Below are 21,320 nucleotides of genomic sequence, written 5' to 3'. Positions count from 1 at the left end.
CCCAACTACAAAATATGCCCAGAGCAGCTTGTTAATAAGTGTAAAAAAAAGGTAAAGACAGTTTTGTTTCTTAAAAAGTCACAATTTTATAAAAAATGGTTTTCTTACATTCACTCATACGTACACCCACACACCCCACTCACCTTCTATCCAACTGCAGAAGTGTAACTACAATGTGAGAATATCATGACTAGAGACAGCAAATACCGTAAGGTACAGGTTCAAGTATTAGTGTAACAGGTATCTGCGTAACAAATGTCCTTAGAAAAAAAGATATGATTTGTCACAGGTTTGGATGATTGCCCTCAAAGCTTAAGTTATCTCAGTTAAAATGTGTTGGCTGGTGAGCACAATTCAGAACTTAGCAGGGGAAAAAAGCTTTTAAAGCAGATCAGAATTCAACCTGATGGTTTTTATCCTTCACATAGTAAACACAGACGTTACTGAAGCACTAGATCAAGAATGAACACAGGTGAATACCAAGGGTTCTTAGAAGTCAGTTGTGTGGGGAGAAAGCCCCAGGCCAGCACATCACACCCTGTTCCTTTGGCAAGAACCATCTCACACAGCCTCTTGGCCACTAGTGTTTGAGCAGAGGCGACCATACCCTTATTCTGAAGTAGTTCAGGTTTTCTAAATGGCAAATGTTTTAAGAGCATGGTAAGAGTGCTGACACGTGAAGATACTTACAAAACACAGAAAAACTGCCCAGCTCACTAGGCTCCAAAAACCGTTGGCAGGATTTTGTAGATTCATTTGGCTATAATTTGTAACCTTCACTATAAGCTGCTGCTAAGTCACTTCAGTCGTGTCCGACTCTGTGCGACCCCACAGATGGCAGCCCACCAGGCTCCCCCATCCCTGGGATTCATTGTTTTAATTCTAGAAATAAGAAATTCTAACAATTTAGAATTAAGAAACATTAACCTATTTCTTAGTGTAATTCCCTTCTTCTGTTACAAGTTCTAGGTATTACCTAGAACCACCTAGAAACAGAACCCACATTTTGGAGATAATGTATAACTTGTTGCTTTTATCTCCCTTTGTCTTGAAGGCAGAAAGTAAATCTGTGTCTGGTTACCCTCACACAAAACCACTACATGCCTGTGTTCACTAGGTCATTACAGTGTATTTAAAAAAGAATCTGATCATCTCCCTAATCAGTGCTGTTCTCAATGTAAAAAGTTAATTTACAAAAACGTAAATATTCATAACCTAATCCAGCCATAGTTTCTGCTTTTGCACCACAGGTTGAAGGATACTTTAAAGATCAAAAAAACTGAAACCTGAAAGCCTCAAAATAAGCCAGATTCACCTTACCTCTTCAAAGGAAAAGGGCCTGACCACACCAGTATTATGTATGCAAAGGAAGTCCAAACACATGACCAGCATCTGCTGTGAAGTCACTTCCTTATTTCTCCCAAATCTTCACCAAAAATATGCAGTGATTTGGGGTCAAATCCCTAAAAAATACTCTGTCCAGGAAGTCAGAGAGCCCGGTATGTGGCTGGGGACTAGCACTCGGTCTCCTTGCTGTCCACGCGGTTCTGACGCTGCAGCTTGAAGGACGAGGCCTTTTCACTTCTGGTGACTGGATGGTCTGTGAGGTCCTCGAATGACTTGGCAGCTGCACTGCTATTTGGGAAGGGATCCTTCTCAAAGCCATCCTCATCGGCATGTGAGTCCGTGCTCGGGTCCTCCTGGATGGTGTCCATCCGCTGGTGGTCCAGCTTCGGGGCCAGGGGCGCAGAGGGCGCGGGGGGCATCACGGGGGTGGTCTGCAGGCGACCAGGGGTCTGGGGCGCAGGAAAGGGCTTGATGATGCGCACCGAGGCCGAGTCCATGCTGCTCAGCATCTCGACGTTCTGGAGAGACATGGAGCAGGGGGTGAGCCCCACCAGACGGCCGCACCCATCAGCACCCTGATCCCCACCCACCTGAGGAAAGCACCCTCAGAAGCAATTAAACAGCTTCCAAGTGTCCTGACAACCCGTATGTGAAGACCCAAGAGAGTCAGAAGAACCCCTGTCAAGATCCTAAGACAGGAAAAGCTCTCCAAACGTGAAAATGAAGTCAGCGCCGAACAGCCAACTACTCAGGGCAGCAGGGAGGGCAGAGTGGGGCTCCTCTGTAGTGTCAGTCTCCATCCAAGTGACTGACTAAAAGATCACCGTCAAGAGGTTCCCTTTCACATCCTGCCTGCCAGAAGACGGCCCTCCAGCCGAAGAAGGCGCAGCTGGGGGAGGCCAGTGAAGGTGTCTGCTCAGCAGGCCTCCAAACACAACCGAAAATCCTTTTTTGTGAGATACTTACACTGGGGTGGAACAGAGACAGAGACTCAAACTGCTTATCCAGTTTCTTATCCTAGAAAGACAAGAAGAGCGGGGTCATTCTTACAACCTGCTCAGTAGAGGCTCCGTCCTCCTAAGCCCCTCCTAATAGTAACTAGTGAAGAGCTAGCTTAGAACTTGAGCTGTAGGAAGAGGGAGCAGGTCCAGCAGATGAGAATGTGAGTTCTACTCAAGCTTGAGGGGTTCTGCCACAAGTGTTTCTCTTACACTTGAAGAAGTATGTTTTTTGGCATTAACTGCAGAAAGAGGCAAGGTTTAAGTGCTGTTTTTCTGAGAGACTTGCTCCACACCCTGGGCAGGAACAACCAGGGCACCTCCATGCAGGCTCAGCACTCAGAGACAAGGCTGACCCTAAGGGCAGCCCTAGGAGGTGGAGGGGCACTGCCTGTGGCCTCACTTGGCACTGACCTCAAAGTGCCCCAGACCCCCCAGCCTCAGTACTCTTCTCAGCGTGTCCTGAGTTTCTGTGGCCCAAACTCTGAGAGGACCTAGGCCTCAAGTCCCGAACTGGCCCTCAAGTCATACTCTGAAAGGCTGGACACACAGTCCCCCCTCCACCCTGCTCCCTGTCTGGGGCTGACTAGTGACAGGTGACCACAAGCGAGGCAGGAGGCCGAGCCCCGGCCTGACTGCCCTGACCGTCTTCTGTGCTTGGAAACCAGCCACCGCCCGCCCTCCTGTCGGCAGCTCTGCTCAGAAATCAAAGGTCAGGCCTCCATAGTGGATGGCAGTGTTGCTGTGTGTCAGAGCTTCAGCTCTTTTAACAGAGCAGGGCTTGAGCAGAGGTTTCCTCAGGCCCACCAGGCTCATCAACCGGAGGAAGAACCATCACGAGACAGCGCGCGAGGGAAGGCGGCCAGGGCCACGGAGACCCGAGAGTTCCCTGCACCGCACCCTCCCATGTGCTCACGGGAGGCACCCTGTCAGGGCTTTCAGAGCAAAGGCCTGAAAGCCTGGGTCTGAGTGCCTCGTCTCTGCACAGCAGACAGATCTTCACTTTCCCACAGAAGCAAGGAGATTGGATTTATAAGAAAACTTATAAAGTACTGGAGCTTCTCAGAGTGCAACCAAGCTTGTTAGCTGTTACTCGTCTTGAACAATCAAAATGACTGCTCGGTGTCCTCACAGGGAAGGATTCGAACACCCCAAACGGTGCTGCCGGGACCCTGGACGAGACGGGGCAGCGTCTCTGGACGGCTGCTGGCTGCCATCTGCGCTGTGACAACAGCCTGAAAACGCTCATGCCGCAGCTTCACTCAGAAGTCCTAGACAAGTCCAGCTAAACAGTCTCTGGTGCTTAGAAAGTATGAAATTCCTCAGAAATTACACACGAGAACAAAACAGCCACACACAAAAAATACCATTTTTTAGAATTTAGTCTTTTAACAAGATACACTTTCCTGGGGGTAACACCAAAAATGTCATTAGAAACAGGTCAGAGTTTTCTGAGAATAAATTTTATCTTTTCAAAACAGCCCTATGGTTGGAGGTGCGCAAGTTTAACAAAATGTTTCAATTACTTAAAAACTGGTGACTCACCACACAGTGGACCAGAATGCTGAAAGGGATCCAGAATATCAAGGAGAAAACCAGGACGGAACCGACGATGTTGTCTGCTAGAAACTTCCCTGTGAACAGTTCCAAACAATGAATGTCCTGAGCAAGGACTCAGAAGTCGAAAAGCAGCCTTCTTAGAGTATCATCAGGTGTCGGGGCACAGACTGCCGGCGGGGTACCGCGACGTGGCTGGCATTGACAGGCCGGAACCATGCCACCCACGCGAGACCCGAGCACCTACCCACTCACGGGCACTCTCCCCAGAAAGGCCCAACGCACTTGTGGAGGACACGTCACATCACAGGGCGGCCCACCGGTCCCCAGAGGGACACCGCAAGGGGCTCCTGCTGGAGGAGGCTCCTACTAGGAACGATGCTCGCCAAGACAGCACTGCTGCTGTCTGGGCACTGTGGTGGTTTCTGGGATGAAACTCAAGTATGCACCCTAGAGGACACAGCGTGCATCCTCACTTCTGGAAAATCTGAGGCCCACTTGTACATGAATGATTCTCACACCACGCAGGAGTCTGGCAGTCTACAGCTTGCAGTCTACCATCTGATGCACGCTTATGCTGTCAAGAGTTCATTTCCAGTAAAGCAGTCTGTACTTTCTCTTCCCTTGTCTGAAAATCTGTGTGTCCATGCTATACAGGTGCAGACCTGTAAGGCCATTTTCTTTTTTAGCCAACAAAGTCATTTCAGAACATAAGTGGTGACTATTTCCATCCTCTGTTGAAAGACTGTTAGTCGCTCAGTTGCGTCTGACTCTTTGTGACCCCAGGGACTGTAGCCCGCCAGACTGCCCTATCCATGGGATGCTCCAGGCAAGAATACTGGAGTGGGTTGCCATTTCCTTCTCCAGGGGATCTTCCCAACCCAGGGATCGAACCTGGGTCTCCTGCATCGCAGGAGGATTCTTTACCCACTAAGCCACCAGGGAAGCCCATTGCAGGATTCGGGCATATCAGTCTGAAACCACACTTTCTAACGTTGTCAGGGAAGTCAGCTCAGTTCTAAGCAGCCTCCCACCCAGGGAAACCACGTACCGAAAGTATTGATGCTCAGCTTGTCAATGAACTCCCAGAAACGCTCGATGACATCCTGCACTCGCTTTTCACATTTGCCCTGAAAACAAAAAACGTCAGGTGTTATTTCAAGGGCCATGCATTTAGAAGGAACGTGGCTTCCTTCATGTTAAAACACATAACTAACGTGAAAAGGGATCCACTGAAACCAAACAGCCCAAGAGACCCACCTGTGACACACTGAAATGGGGACCTAAAGTCCATTTTTATAAGTGAATTTAGAGTCACAAGACACACACACACACACACACACACAACCGGACAGCCTGCAGAAGCCTCCCAAGCCCCTAGCAACCCTCTTCTGTGAGTGTGCCAGCATAGTTGTGTTTCTGTGAGGGGCACGAGGATCTGACGAAGGCCGCCGACACATCATTCCTACCTACTCTGTACCCATTTCAAGGTCAGAGCCCACAGTTCTGCAGCATGAGTTTTACAATTAGCCTAGAAAACCAAGTAAGTGGGAAGTGAAGTCGTGTCCAACTCTTTGCAACCCCATGCACTATAGCCTACCAGGCTCCTCTGTCCATGGGATTTTCCAGGCAAGAGTATGTAAGTGGGACTCACTGCCTGCAAGCAGCCAGCTTTAGCATGAAGCCCCCAGGGCCTGTGCGGTCTCCTGGAACACCCACGGAACCTGCCTGGACTCTCACATGAGGACAGTGGTCAGACGTGGCACCGTCTGTGTTCTGATTTCCTTCTATTTGCAAAGCCAAGCATTTACAAACAAAAACTTCACATGAATAAACACTGTACATAAATACTCACATTCGTATCACAGAAGCCTACTGTACAGGGCTTGCCCTTCCTCAAAAACAAGTTCTTCTGTTCGGCGTTGACGTAAGGCACGCAGCGGCCCGAGGGGTCCCTGCAGCACACCTTGCACGAGTTGTCGGTTTCTGAAACGGAGCAGAGCCTCACATACACACGGTCCTCTGCTGCCCTGACCCTGCTGGGCCCCCAAGGGCGGGGTCGGGCTGGCAGGCAAGGGCCACCTCCGCCCCTCCTGCCTTGGACACGCACTCACCATTACACGCACAGGACTCCAGCCTCTGCTCGCGCTCGCAGAAGGGCACGCACTTGCCATCCTTACACTTGCCGAGATCCAGGCACACGGTGTCATCGGCTGCGTTTCCAGGAGGCGGGCACTCGCTGCTGTTACCTGCAGTGCGGGGCACACGGTCACCGTGAGTCACCCGGACCTGCTCCATCGGGAGCTGGGGAGCACCGTGCCGAGCACTACGCTGCCCAGTGTCCGCTCAGCCCTGCGGCCTTGCCTCCATCAGGACCTACTCGTTCCAGGTATCCTGCTTTTTTACCTCTTCATAGTGAAACAAAACGTGCTTATGAAAGAATGTGTATGTAAAACAGATCCTACTGCTGCCACTAACAAAAGACGCCTGTGAGCCCTGACTTGACTGCACCCTCCCCCAGCGGGCCTCCTGCCCACAGCCCTCCCCGGCCCACACGCCCACCCTTCTTCACCACCTTCCATTCCTCTCACCTCAGAACCTTAACGCACGCTGCTCAGCCCCCAGAGGATTCTTGTCTCCCTCTTTCAGGAGGCCAGGCTGGCCTTCCTCACCCTTTACATTTTCTCTCAAGTATCTCCTCCCCCAGATGACCTGAGAACCACACCTCCACTGGAAGCCCCTCACCCCATCAGGCCCCATCACTGCACGCCTCTCCCCGCCTACAGCACCTCTTGTAGTGTGCATCCATCTGATTATCTGTGAGGCCCCATCACTGCACGCTGCCTATCCCCCCACAGCACCTCTTCCAGTGTGCATCTATCTGATAATCTGTGGTTCTTTTCTGTTTCTGACCACCAGACTGGTAAGCTCTATGAGATCAAAAACCAAATCTATTAATGAATCAATGTATGTCCAGTCCTGTCACACTGTAGGTAAACCACAGATATGTCTTGAAAGAATCAATGATTCTTAAGGACAAAGAAAAGCCACCCAAAAATGTTAAATTCAGGAGAATAGGTGAAACAAGTGACTCATTCTGGAAAATGAGAAACACAAGCAGTTAAAAGTCCACACTAAAAGAGAAGACAAAAACGACTGTATGAAGACACCATAGGCCTGGCCTTTCAAGTGAGAAATGAAAGTTAAAGTCATTCAGTCGTGTCCAACTCTTTGCGACCCCATGGGCTATACAGTCTATGGAATTCTCCAGGCCAGAGTACTGGAGTCGGTAGCCTTTCTTCCCTTCTCCAGGGGATCTTCCCAACCCAGGGATCGAACCCAGGTCTCCCACATTGCAGGCAGATTCTTTACCAGCTGAGCCACCAGGGAAAGCCCCCAAGTGAATCAAAAGAATTCAGACTTAAAGGTCTGTGAACTTAAAGGACTCTGCCCTTTTCCCCACAGAAGCAGACTTTCATTAACTACCTAACACAGATGACACACTTAGGCTGTTAACCTTTGCCTCTGATTTTATAAAAATGTGTCACGTGTGCTGGGCATTCAGAGTGTCAACAAGACTGTCTTACAGACAACTCACCCCCACTGAAAGCAAGCTCTGGAAAAAGGACAGCAAGTTCAGTGCAGGTTTATACTCTGAACTGTCACCACATTTATGCTGCTTCATGCTGCTCTCAGCAGATCCAAAAAAAAAAAAAAAAGCTTTTGTTGAACATCTGCTCTTAAAAGATTAAAATCAGAGCATGAAGATGCACAGGAAAATAATTAAGAACACAGCATCACCTATTCAGCACAGTCCTCTGCGTGGAGCAGGCACCAGGGTCCCCCAGGGGATGCTGTGACAGAGCACTGGGCTCTGTTCACAGGGTGGCTGGTGCAGGAGGCCCAGGGAGGGGCCGGAGCATTTCTAACAGGAGCCCAGGTGATGCTGCTGCTACTTCATATAAATACCACGGGAACAAAAGTCTCTTTGATAAGGAAATCTTTTCTGAAACTGTTTTACACGTATTTAAAAAGAAAGCACCTTCCTGAAACTGTTTGGTTATTACAGTAAAGACTAACACTGAGCACAGCCAGAAAGTGTTTTTTAAAGGTTGACTGAGATATCCAGGCTCCTGATATGTGACAAACTAATGTGATATTGACAGATGGCAGAATGTTTGAATCATGAGTAACATAAAATGCACATTTAAAAGCTGAAGGAAGAATCGAAGTGAGATAAAACTTCACATCCACTAGGATGGCTGTGATCAGAAACACGGGGGAATTCCCTGGCAGCCCAATGGTCAAGACCGTGCTTTCCACTGCAGGGGGCACGGGTTTGATCCCTGGTCGGGAAACTAAGAACTTGCATGCTGTGCAGAGTGGCCAAAAAAATAAGACAAATAATAACAAGCACTGGTGGGGATTTGTAGAAATTGGAACCTTTACACATGCTGGTGGGAATGTAAAATGGTGCAGTCACTTTGGAAAAATACCTGGTAGTTCTTCAAAGGATTAAACAGATGTGCCACAGGACCCAGCAATTCTACAACTGGATACACACACACACAGACACAAGAGAAATAAAAAGCTAAGTCTACACAAAAACTTACACACAAATCTGCATAGTAGCATTACTCACAGCAGCCAAAAGCAGCAACAATCCAAAATCCATCAATTGATGAATAAGAAAATGTGATATATCCATACAATGGAATATTATTCAGCAATAAAAATAAATGAAGGACTGATTCATGCAAAAACATGGATAAATCCTGAAAACATTCTGAAAGCAGCACACATATTGTATGATTCCATTTACATGAAACATCCAGATCAGGCAAATCCATCAACATAGAAAGTAGAGTAGTGGTTGTCTGGAGCTGGGAGAATGAGGAGATTCGAAATGATAGCTAAAGGGTCTGGGTTTCTTTCTGAGGCAATGAAAACTGACTCGTAGGTGGATGCACAAACATGAATATACTAGAAACCACTGAACTGACACTTCAAGTGGACAGGTGGTATGATATGCTTATTATCTCTCAATAAACCTGTTACAAAAATCAAGCCAAGCAACCAAAGGATACATAAATTAAAAAATATAAGACGGGATAGATACACCAGACAAATAAGGACACCGTGACCACACAGGTAGCAAACTGAATATTAAACAATTTAAAAGAGGATATGCATAACTGTTTCACTCTGCTGTGTGCCTGGAACTAACACAACACTGTAAAGCAACTGTAGTCCAATAAAAATTTCAAAGATTAAAAAAAAATTAAATCTCAAGGGTCAGAAAGGAGCATTATATAGTGATGAAGGAATAGCAAGACCAAGAAGATGTGGAGAATGTGTACCTGATAATACAGCTTGGAGATTTTTGAAAGGAATAACTGACAGAACTACAGGGAATATTGACAATCAATACAGATAATCTTAAAACTAGCTTCAGATAGATTAAAGTCCTAAAGATGAAAGATAAAATTATGAAGCTAACATAACCAACTGTGGAAAATATCTTTATAATGATCCACAACTCAAAAAATACACACACAGAAACAAAATGACACATTTAATGAGAGGTTTCTGTTCCAAAAGGACAACAGACAGGAGGAAGGCATATGCAGTATTTAAACCAGATAGATTATCATGAAAGAACTCCTCCAACGCAATAACAGCAAAAATTAAACCCCATTTTTATAAATGGACCAAATAAATGAACTAATTATGTGCAGAAGAAATCTAAATAGCTAACAAATATACAGATGTTCATGGAAAATGTAAATAAAGAGAAGAAATCACCTTACACTCAGACTGGCAAAAAAGAGCTACATAATATAGTGTGTTGACAAGGACACCAGAATACAGGAACCTGGACGCCCCACGGTGGCACTGACTAACCCATACTGCTGTTCCAGAGACCACTGGAATGCTACCCTCCACGACTAGGCAATTCCATGCTTCCCTATGCACCCAGGAAGCCCTCATGGCTCCCAAAGATGTGTGAGGATGCCCAGTGTAGTCCTACAGGCAGCATTAGGAGAAATCCTAGCAGCTACTGCTTGGTGAGCAGATAAGCACACACAGTGTATCACAGTAAATCACTGGAAACCCAGCAAGGACCCAAAACAATGAACTAGACACACACAGAAATACAAAGCAATGGAAAACACAATTGTAAAGACATGGCATTGAGTTTTCAAAAAAGATCTAATGTAGAGTATCATTTTAGCACATTAAAAACACACATGTAGAGAGTTCCCCGGTAGTCCAGTAGCTAAGAGTCTGTGCGCCACTGCAGGGGGCCAATTTGATCCCTGGTCAGGAACCTAGAGCCCACATGCTGCAACTAAGACCCAGTGCAGCCAAATAAATATATTTTTTTTAATGTACAGAAAACAACAGGCTTCTCAGGTGGCTCAGTGGTAAAGACTCTGCCTGCCAATGCAGGAGATGCAGAGATGCAGGTTCAACCCCTGGGTCAGGAAGATCCCCGGAGGAGGAAATGGCAACCCACTCCAGCATCCCTGCCTGGGCTATCCCATGGTCAGAGGAGCCTGGTGGGCTATAGTCCATGGGATCACAAAGAGTTGGACAAACAACTTAGCAACTCAACAACAACAGCAACAAAAAATAACACTATCTCAAGGACATACACCTATCCAGGCAAATATCAAAGACACTAAAGCTGATGCCTATGAAGGAAAGGAGAATGGAAGTGAATGATCGAAGGTCCTGCAGTGACCAATGTGAAGCGTGCTGTGATCAACTCAACTCTGTGAGGTAAAAGGTTCGAGTCATCTGAATGAAACCCAACTCTGCTTTCAAACGCAGGCATGCCCATCTGAACAAATTATTCTAAGAGATCCACCAGGAGGACATACCTGTACAATAAGACACGCCTTTGCAAGTAGCGTTAATGGCCTCTTGGCACTTCTTCTGGGCCGTCTCGAACTGACAGTTTTTACAGCAAGGACTGTTCCTGTCACTGCAGAGGTAGAGCACACAGTCCAGGTCAATGGCCAGCATCACAACGCAGACTATGGTCATGCCACAGGCCCCGAGAGGGCAGGGCAGAGCCTCCTGAGGCCACCCACTCCTGCACAGACGCCCAGGTGCTGGCACCCCCAGACATGGTCCCTCGGCCCTTCCTGATGCAGACACGGGCAGCAGAGTGGTCCACAGTGACTCATCTTTAAAACACCTTGGTGTTTTCATTCACTTAATAGATTTTTTTTTTAAGTGACTTTTTTTTAAAAGGGACTTCCCTGGTGCTCCAGTGACCTCCCAATGCAGGGTGCATCAGCTGTCAGTCCTTGGTCAGGGAGCTAAGATTCCCTCATGCCACATGACCCAGCCAAAAATTAAAGCAAAAAAACAAAAACAAAAACAAAAACCAACCCCACAAGGCAATCAGTAGTTAAGAAACTAGGCAGCCTGGTCAGTACTTGCAGTGTTAATACGCACTGTATGCAGTTCAGTCTGCATAAATTAAAGCTGCCCCTCTACTTCTCAGCCAGGCACAGGGCATTAAAAATGGGACATAAGACTTGTAACTCGTAACCTGTAGTAAGTTAGAGATTTGTAACTAAACCTTCCTCCACATTTGGTTTCTGTGATTCAACAGCATTCTCTAAGGCTATTCTACAGCACAGATACAAGTAATGAGTTTATGTCCCAGAATTGTTGTTATGAAAGAATGTGGCCATAAACCTCCTTGCTGAGTCATCTTTGTACATCTCTGCTTCCTTAGGATTCTCTGTACCACGGCATCACTACAGCAGAGAGGATGCAAGACCAAGGATTTGTCATGGAATGTCAAACTGCTTTCCAGAAAACATTTTCTTTGCTGCACAGGGGTAGACACACACTTTCACAGGCCCTCTAATGACTCTCAAGGCCCTGCGTTTTCAGCCCACGGTTCCGGGGATCCCTCATTAGGCGCCCGCATGCCTGCCGCACGCAGCCCTCACCTGCACTGCACACCCGGCCTCAGCGTGCAGTCGCTGTTGCAGCAAGTGTCGTTGTTGAGGTACATGATGCCGGGGTCGCACTCCTCGCCCTCGTCCACCCTGGAGTTCCCGCACACTTTGTTGCTGCGTTCCTGGAAACACTCCTGGGACTTGCTTTCAATGGTCTTATAGATGGACTGTTTACTGCAGTTTGAAAACATCTTAAGAGAAAAAAGGCCACACAGGACCCAAGATAACATAAAAATTCAGGTAAGCGCTTATTCTCCAGGGACAAACTTTAACGCAAAAGCCACAACCAGAACCAGCTTGAAGGCTTATCAGGTTCACTGTTGCCTTTAAATGCCATTTGCTGGCACCTTCCTCTGCAGGAGGCTAGAAACGTTATGTGAATTTGGTGAAGCCTAAAATTCTTCACAGGAAAGTAAGCCACACAAATGCGGAGACCAAACACCTCCACCAGTCAGGCATGAGCAGAGTCACCAGACTAAGCTCAGTGACTCAGTAGCCAAGAGTGGCCCCACTCAGAGTGGCCCCACTACGGGGACACTGACCGGGCAGACCCCTGTCTTCCTAGATACAATGATCCAGGCCTGCAGAACACGTCTGCTCTGATTCTCTGAATTTACATCAGTCATCCATGTTTAAAGTGTTTTAACAGCTGAGTTTAGTAAGAGGTGTGATACTTCATATATATGTGTGTGTGTATGTATATATGTAGTCTATTAAATTAAATTCCAAATTATTACCTAAACGTCTTCATGGGTTCCCAAGATCTTAAGTTTGAGTTGCTACAGCTGACCCCTAGCTTGTCCACTTGATATGCAAAACCATAGAAATGACCCACATTTGGGCATTTTTCCTGATGCTCTAAAATAGAGTCCAGTTCCCAAACAATTTGAAAATATCAAGAAAAGCAGAACAAGATTTGGGTAAAACTCAGCCTGAGTACTTTTAGAGGTAGGGCCTCCACAGTCTGCAAATGACTACAATGGCTTCATCTGCCACCCAAACAAGCGCCATAAGACCCCTGAGGAGCAGAGAGCACAAGACCCTCATAAGACAGTATAAAACATACATTCGTCTCTGGCCACAGCTCCTGGCACAGAGCTCCTGAAACCTCCATAATTTCCTAGGTAATAGGAGTGTCTTTTGTTGTAATGAGCAGACTCTGAGTGGGCTCCTGAGTGGGCAATGGTCACCAGAAAGACCAAGCCATGGTTAGAAGCTTGGAATTTTCAGCCCCACTTTCCATTCTCTTGCAAAACGGAAAAAAGACCAGACAGACGTCTATGAAGACTTTCAGTTCAGACTCTACGAGTGAGTCACAGCCACTCTCAGGAAGTCTCTGAAGCTGTTTCCCATGTCCCAAGTCAACGAGTGTCGAGTATTCCAGACACCTTCAACAGAATCTGATCTCTCTACTTATTTGACAAAGCAAATATTATTTACTGCATACCTGGTACCCTGAATGAGCATTGGAGACAGAGCTGTAAACCAGAAAGGCAAGCGCCTTACCCACAGGACACTTACATCTGGCAAATTACATATTTTGTTGCAAAAGTTTATTAAAATATGCAAATTATGAAGCAATGTAGAGCTAATATGAATGATAGGCTTATAAATGAAAGAAAAATTTAAGTGAAAGTCTAAGCCCACCAGACCCTGCAAACTAGGATTCCAGTGCAAGGCATTAAATAATTAACTTTCCATACAGCTCAAAGCAACACATGATTAATCTTGACAACGCACAGTCCAAATGAGCAGATTTAGATGGACCACGTTTCACGGTACTTGGTAACGTGCAATTCCATCCCTAGCTGCTGCTGTTCAGTCACTCAGTCATGTCCGACTCTTTGTGACCCCATGGACTGAAGCACAAATGGAAAGCTTTTCTGGGCTCTCTTATCATTTCAGCATCATCTCTTCTTCCCTAATCACATTAAAAACAAAAGCGCCAGAAGACACGTACCTTATTGTTCTCGTGGTCGCCGCTCACAGCTATGGGGTACATGACATACTTCCCTCCCTGGTCCTCATTTGGGGCACATTCCGCCAGACCATCTGGGTCGTGCTCTGCTCCAAAGTTGTGCCCCAATTCGTGAGTTGTAACGAGGTCAGCTTCCTGAAGGATCACACAGGGAAAATGTTACTTCCTAACACCTAACCATCACCTGCTGTGGCCAGCTGGGCTCCTCTCTCTTAAATGGGACCTGATCAGTCAGATTCAGATCAACAACAGGGCAACAGCTGGACTATGACTTCTTCTATCAGTTATAGAAATTAAATGGAATATTTAAGATTGTATTGAATACTGTTAAGTAGTATTACATGGATGAATTTAAACAAAACATAAATTAAAAGATAGACTGGAACACTCAATGCGGAACCAAACACTGGCCATTCCAAAACTGCCTGGCACTGATAAAGCAAAGAGCTAATAACCAATCACCCAAGCCCCCCGCCCTCCCACCTCTCATCTCAGTCACACTCCCATTAGATCTAAGTGTGGTGGGAAGGTTAAAACTAGACAACTAAAGAAGAGCAAAACAATGTTCCTTATCCCAGTGACTGAATTCCTGTCCAGTGACAGTGACCTAGCCCTAGAGGTTCAGAATTTTGTTCAGAATCCAGTTGAAGGGTTGGTTGTACTGAACCTATCAGATCACCAGAGGATTTCTATCTGAATAGAATGGTAAATTTAGCCAGTAAAGCTAAAAAATTTCCCATATTTAACTGCATGAGATAACAAATTACTGATTTTTTTTTTTTCCCCTGAGATGGGAGGGGGGAAATCACTCCATGGACATGAAAATAATCTATACATATTTTTACAAGACACTGTGTATTTTTTTAAAACGAAGAGTCCCAATTCTGAAACCAATGTGTTGAAGATTTCCATGTGTTAATATTAAAATGGTAGTAAAGCAAACTTTGCGTTTTTAGCAAAAAATATTCAAATTCCAAAGGTTCAATATGGGGAAGTAATTCCATACTATGCTTTGGAAAAATTCATTAGTGGATTCTCTAATCCACTTCAAAAAAACAGACTAACATTTTAAGAACTGCTTATCATATTTTCTTCTTTCATCCCATTTCACTTTTTTTTTTAATTCACCAAAGTCCGTAATTTATATTAGGTTTGCTCTTTGTATTGCACTTTCTATTGGTTTTGGCAAACATATAACGTCTTTTCTTTTTTAAAAAAATTATTTTTGATGTGGACTATTTTTAAAGTTTTTATTGAATTTTTTACAGTATTACTTGTTTTATGTTTTGGTGTTGTGGCCATGGGGCATGTGGGATCTTAGCTTCCTGACAAGGGATCAAACCTGTGCCCCCTGCATTGGAAGGCAGAATCTTAACCACTGGACTGTCAGAGAAGTCCCCACATAATGTTTTATATCCATCACTAAAGTATACAGAACGGTTTCAACACCCGAAAGAAAACCCTCTGTACTCCATCTACTCATCCCTCCCTCCACTCTTGGCAACCACTCATCATTTTATTGCCCCCATGGCTTTGCCTTTTACAGAATGTCATATAGATGGAATCAAACAGATTGTCTCCTGCTGCTGCTGCTGCTGCTAAGTCGCTTCAGTCGTGTCTGACTCTGTGAGACCCCATAGACGGCAGCCCACTAGGCTCCCCCGTCCCTGGGATTCTCCAGGCAAGAACACTGGAGTGGGTTGCCATTTCCTTCTCCAATGCATGAAAGTGAAAAGTGAAAGTGAAGTCACTCAGTCGTGTCCGACTCTTAGCGACCCCATGGACTGCAGCCCACCAGGCTCCTCCGCCCATGGGATTTTCCAGGCAAGAGTACTGGAGTGGGTTCCCATTGCCTTCTCCTTGGCTTCTTCTACTTAATAATATATTGACTCTTTGGGCCAGACAATTATTTTGTGTGCTTGTAGAGGGTGGTGGTGCTGTCTTGTATATTATAGGCGGTTTAGCAGCATCCCTGGCCTCCAAAAAATATATATAATATACATTTATGGTTCCTCCATGTGTTTATAACTTGATAGCTCTTTTTTAAAGTGCTTAATAGTATTCCATTATCTGGATGTACCAGTTTGTTTATCCATTCACCTACAGAAAGACATCTTGGTTGCTTCCAAGTCTTGGCAATCCTAATAAAGCCGTTATAAACATCCACCGGCAGGTTTCTGTGAGGACTCCTTTGACTACATACTAAGGGTGCCGAGTCCAATGTAACACCAGAGTATGTTTATTTTTCTGAGACACTGCCACACTGTCTTCCTAAGCGATTGTATTAATACCATTTTGCATTCCCACCAGCAATGTATGAGAATTTATGTTGTTCCACATCCTCACTAGCATTTGGTATTATCACTACTTTGGATATTAGCAATTCTATTAGTTTTATAACAGGCTTTCCTTGTTTTGATTTGCAACTGCCTAATAACATACAGTACTGAGCATCTTTTCATTATGCTTAGTTGCCATCTGTATATCTCCTTTGGTGAGGTATCTATTAAGATCTTTGGCCTATTTTAAAATTGGGTTGTTTGTTTTTTTGAGTTTTCAGTATACTCCTTATATGTTCTGGATAGCAGTCCTTTATCGGGAGCTGCAGATGAAGGGCTCCAGAAAGGATGTCTTTAGGAAAAACAATAATACCAACTGGTCTCAAAAGAAGTCTGACAGCTGACAATATTTCTTCTTTATACTTTTCGTATTTGTCACTAAAAATATATATCTGTTTAGGCAGAGACAAAGAACAGTATGCATTACTTTTTAAAAAGATATCTACATAAATATTTAACTGCTGAGGTCCCACTACAATAAACTCAAAATCTACTCTTTTAAAACTTGAAGAACATACCTTTGTAAGGATGGTTTTACCATAATTTTTTGTGCTGGTCAAACCACTATTCAAATAGATATTTTTCTTTCCAATTGGACTGTAATAAGCTACAGGAAAAAAAAAACAAATGGCTTGTTCAATAATTATAATGACATAATTATATCATAATCCAATCACCTTGCTATTCCCACATATTTCATACAACAAATGGAAAACTTACCCTTTGGACAAACACCTCCGTGACTGTTCGCTCTGGGAGAACCAACATAAGCTAAGCCAAGGGTTCCCATATCAAAATCTTGGTACGTGAAAAGATGTGCTAGGCAGACTTTAGATGCTTCTTCAGCAATATCAAAACTAAATTGCTTTTAAAAAAACAAAGTGTTCTTAATTAGATTAACAATTACATCAGACCAAGACAGGTTTCAACTAAATATTCCAGAATACTACTATACTGTACAACTGCCTTTTTTTACATTTTTTTAAAGCCAAAGTATAGTTGTTATAAAATACTGGCTATATTCCCGTGTTGTACAGTATATCCTTGTAGCTTATTTTATACGTAACAGTTTGTACCTCTTCATCGCCTACCCCTATATTGCCCTTTCCCTCTCCCCACTGGTAACCACTGATTTGTTCTCTATATCTGTGAGTATTTCTTTGTCGCCACATTCACTAGTTTGCTGTATTTATGGATTGCATATATAAATGGTATCACACAGTATCCTTCTCTAACTTATTTACTTATCATAAGACCCTATACATCCATCCTTGTTGTTGCAGATAGCAAAATTTCATTCTTTTTCATGGCTAAGTAATATTACACAGATACAGCACTCTATGGATCTCAAACTAATAACAGCCTTAATTCCCCTCAAGCTTTGAAAACCTGACTTCACTTCAGTCTTTTGAGACTCTAACCAGAGAATCCAGATGAGCCACACTGTGCATGGACTAAGCCTAGAAACCATCAGATAAACAAAGTGCTGTTTTAAGCCGCTAAATTTGCGGTAATCTGTTACAGCAGCCATGGGAAGCTAACACATTAACAACACAGAAGATAAATGCTATCACTTCACAGAAGGCCATTTTACAACAAAGCAAAGGTATAGACAGCGTGTGTGTTAGTCACTCAGTCGTGTCCAACTCTGCAACCCCATGGACTGTATGCAGCCTGCCAGGCTCCTCTGTCCATGAAATTCTCCAGGCAAGAATACTGGAATGGGTTGTCATTTCCTTCTCCAGGGGAATCTTCCCAACCCAGGGATCGAACTTGTGTCTCCTGCATTGCAGGCAGATGCTTTACCATCTGAGCTACTAGGGAAGCCCATAGACAGAGACCCGGGGACAAAAATGATAAATTGTATCTTGTCAGGACAAGAATCCATATGGCATACAGTATTTATGTTATCCTTAGTTACCAGAATAAAAACACAGAAATTTAAAATTTCCTAGAGTACTTTCAGATCTCCACATTACACCTCTACCATCTAATACATTTTTATACCATTTAGTAATTACTGACCTCAGAGATCTACTAATAAGCTTCAAAGAGACCTGAACTAACAAAATCATGTATAAGAAATTTATTCAGAATAAGGTGGATATCCATTTATCTCCTAAAGCCCCATTACTTCACTAGATTCGCAGAAATTTTACCATTAAGAAGCACTGCTTTCTAGCAATTTTCGCTTTCAGTTCTTTCCACCTTGCTTTCTGCCCAGCAACAGGGGAAGAGGTCACCACTGGATCAGCTGGGGTGTGCTGACCCTGGTGCTCACCACCTCTAAGACATCCCCTCATTAACACAGACATGACCCATATTTTTAGAAATCACAGAATGGTGTTAAACAGTATCACACTCAGGGTTCCATGACCTACCTCTAGCAACATCTTCACATCCCAAGCATCTTTTTCTTCATTTGGGTAACTTTTTGCCATATTGAAGTGCCTTTCACCAGGTTTTACCACTTGTGGAGACTTGAGAATGCGAATCTATACTTAAAAAGATAAAACACTTAGAACACTTCAGAAAAGTTCACAAGATTAAAATAATACTGCATTGTTTCAACTAAAAAAGACCATTGACCATTCTTAAAAAAAAAAAAAAAGTTTTAGAGTCAAAATTCCATAAAATTCTTCAATTCTAACATCCAATGATTAAAAACAAACTGAGAAGCAATATGGTATGAAAAATATGTCAAAGAATGATTTACAAATTATAAGTGTGCTCCTTTTTATTTCTTCTTTATTTAGTTGGAAAAAATTAAAACCTAGGTTCCATGAGCCTAAAATCATTTATTCCAGTGATTCAGAGATAAGAATGAGATGTACAGCTCTGCACACCACAGACATATGAGCAAAAAAAAAAAAAAAAAAAAAGGAGTTTTTCCTTATACATATAGCAAATTCATATTAATCCTACTTTAAAAAAAAAAGGGGGGGATGTTGGTTTCTCTCCAAAGGCTAATGCAGAAAGGAACAAAGTCATGCTCAGCTCACTGTTTCTGGCATCTCTTCCATATCTGCCTGCCTGCAGAGGGGATACTGCAGTCTGCCCCCACCCTCCAAGTGGTGAACTCACTAGGGTGGGCTCTGAAGCTCTAGTACTGGGTGATCAAGATCCATTCTGGGATGAACCAGGTGGGAGACCACTGTGACTGCACGTCTAAACCACATTCTCCAACCACCTATCATCAGCAAAGAAGCTGGTATTTTATCTCCTACCAGATCTAGTTTTTTTCAAATGGGTTCCAAATTCCTAAAGCAGAAAGCAGCTTTATTTATTGGTCTGCTAAAATTCAAATATGCTGCAGCTATTTTCAAGTGAGACTCCTTTATTGTATCATAATGGGATAATCATCAACATATTCATGAAATGAAAAAGCAAGGTGCAAAAGAGTACAACGTACCAGACACAGACAAACACATGCTATACATGCATAAAATATCTCTGGGGAGATGTGGATGAAACTAGTGACATGGATGTCTCTAGGGAAAGGAACTGGTTTGACAACAGGTGGCTGAGGAGACTTACTTTTCACTGGCTTTTGTACCATGTGTATATATTACCTATTCAAATAAAAACTTTAAAAAGGAAATGCAAAAGAGTAAAAGAAAATGGAAAAGGGAAAAATAATTCTTAGTTTTATACAAGTACTATAAAAGTGTAACATTTATTAAAAGTATGATACATGACTTCAAAAGCTTTTTTCTTTTTGTTCTCTATATTCTACACTACAGAACCTGTAATATGGCTACTTTAGTACAAACAACCTGATAAAAGAGATAATTTCCTTAATTTACATGTCAAAATATCTGTCCAAAGTAATAACCAATTTCAGAATACTTGTTAATAACAAGTCGTATCAATTTGGAACAATTTTTATTACGTGATATAATTAGGATGACATTAATACATCAGTGATGGACATCATTAACAGATAGGAACTCAGAAGATTCTTAGGAAAAGAGATCTAATGGTTCTATATGTATAAATGCCTTGAAAACATACACATAGCATTGTTGAATGAATTTTCTAAGGCTTCAACAATGTGTTAGAATTCTAACTAAAGACATTAAGCATAATCAAAAGTAAAGCAACACAGAAGAAAAAAGGCCATGAATTCAGAAAAAAGGAAAGATCTTAGTAGCATAAGAAGGCTTCCTGCCTAAAAGAAGCCTAAGAACAGAGTATTTCATAATCTATAAATAGTATCAAAACACTTAAGTTTATCAGATAAAAATCACTGACATATCAGAATATTAATTCATGATTAAAGTAGAAGATAAGTTTCTGGGCTGTTAATACAAGTGACAAATATTTATACCACGCAACTTAGTTGAACATTATAACAAACATCCATTGATAAATACCTGTTCTATCTGTATTCCATAACCTTTAAAACCTGCATTGTCCCATGAAGTATTTCGATAGATGTCATCAACTCTGTCAATTAGCTCTATCTGTGTGTATAAAAAGAGAGTAAGAGAAAGACATTATGTATATTTTACCATTCTTTGTGGTCTAATATAAGTTCTTCAGGGATTAAAAAAAAAATCAATTTAAATACCACTGTAAAAGTTTCACCAAGTAAAAAAACTGACATTAGGATGTTACTCTTAACGTTGACAGTTCTATCAAAGAAATTATTCCTAGCCTCAAACTTAAAATGTTACCAGAATAAAGCAGTTGCACAATTAACCCCCAATTTCAGGTAATCACCTGCATAAAGAATGGAAATATCAAGTAATGGGTTTTTTTTAAAAACTGCCACTCAACTATGGAAATCAAAATTAATAGTCGGTTTACCTAAAATAGCCCAAAGAAGTACTCTGTTCACTCCATCTCTTGCCACATACTTAAAAAAAAAAAAAAATCCTTCAGAAAGTAGTAAGGAGCAGTGGCACACACCACCACCCCTATCCCAGACCCTCCCTAGGCAAAGTTCAGCACCCAAGCACAAGGCAGAAACAGGAGTGAGGTCTCACCATGTCTCCTCTCTCCCATCCTCTGATGGGGGTAGGGGGAGAGGCAGAGTAGAGATCACTGAGGGAGGAGGGACAGTATAATAGCCAAGTATGATCCAAACTACAGTAGGAACAAAATATGCATT

At 43.4% G+C, this 21,320-nt stretch overlaps 1 protein-coding gene across 3 annotated transcripts in view; it reads right to left on the bottom strand.

Moving 5' to 3' along the window:
- Positions 1–61: 61 nt before the first annotated feature.
- The window catches only part of ADAM17 (ADAM metallopeptidase domain 17), a 44,325-nt gene continuing 23,066 nt past the window's right edge, over positions 62–21,320 (bottom strand). For 2 of the 3 annotated variants that reach the window (XM_061433344.1, XM_061433345.1), the window contains 13 exons: positions 20,581–20,670; positions 18,586–18,699; positions 16,925–17,069; positions 16,723–16,811; positions 13,848–14,000; positions 11,879–12,078; positions 10,790–10,893; positions 6,017–6,151; positions 5,758–5,888; positions 4,954–5,032; positions 3,891–3,979; positions 2,314–2,364; positions 62–1,865 (listed from right to left, as the gene is read on the bottom strand). In XM_061433344.1, coding sequence (XP_061289328.1) covers positions 1,515–1,865; positions 2,314–2,364; positions 3,891–3,979; positions 4,954–5,032; positions 5,758–5,888; positions 6,017–6,151; positions 10,790–10,893; positions 11,879–12,078; positions 13,848–14,000; positions 16,723–16,811; positions 16,925–17,069; positions 18,586–18,699; positions 20,581–20,670 — 1,731 coding nt within the window. In that variant the 3' untranslated portion in view covers positions 62–1,514. Of the gene's footprint in view, positions 1,866–2,313; positions 2,365–3,890; positions 3,980–4,953; positions 5,033–5,757; positions 5,889–6,016; positions 6,152–10,789; positions 10,894–11,878; positions 12,079–13,847; positions 14,001–16,722; positions 16,812–16,924; positions 17,070–18,585; positions 18,705–20,580; positions 20,671–21,320 lie in introns of those variants that run through there. The other variant, XM_061433346.1, reaches the window with a different exon arrangement.

Source organism: Bos javanicus, chromosome 11 (assembly GCF_032452875.1).
Source record: "Bos javanicus breed banteng chromosome 11, ARS-OSU_banteng_1.0, whole genome shotgun sequence".
NCBI classification, from domain to species: Eukaryota; Metazoa; Chordata; class Mammalia; order Artiodactyla; family Bovidae; genus Bos; species Bos javanicus.
This window is presented reverse-complemented; position numbering and strand designations above follow the sequence as displayed.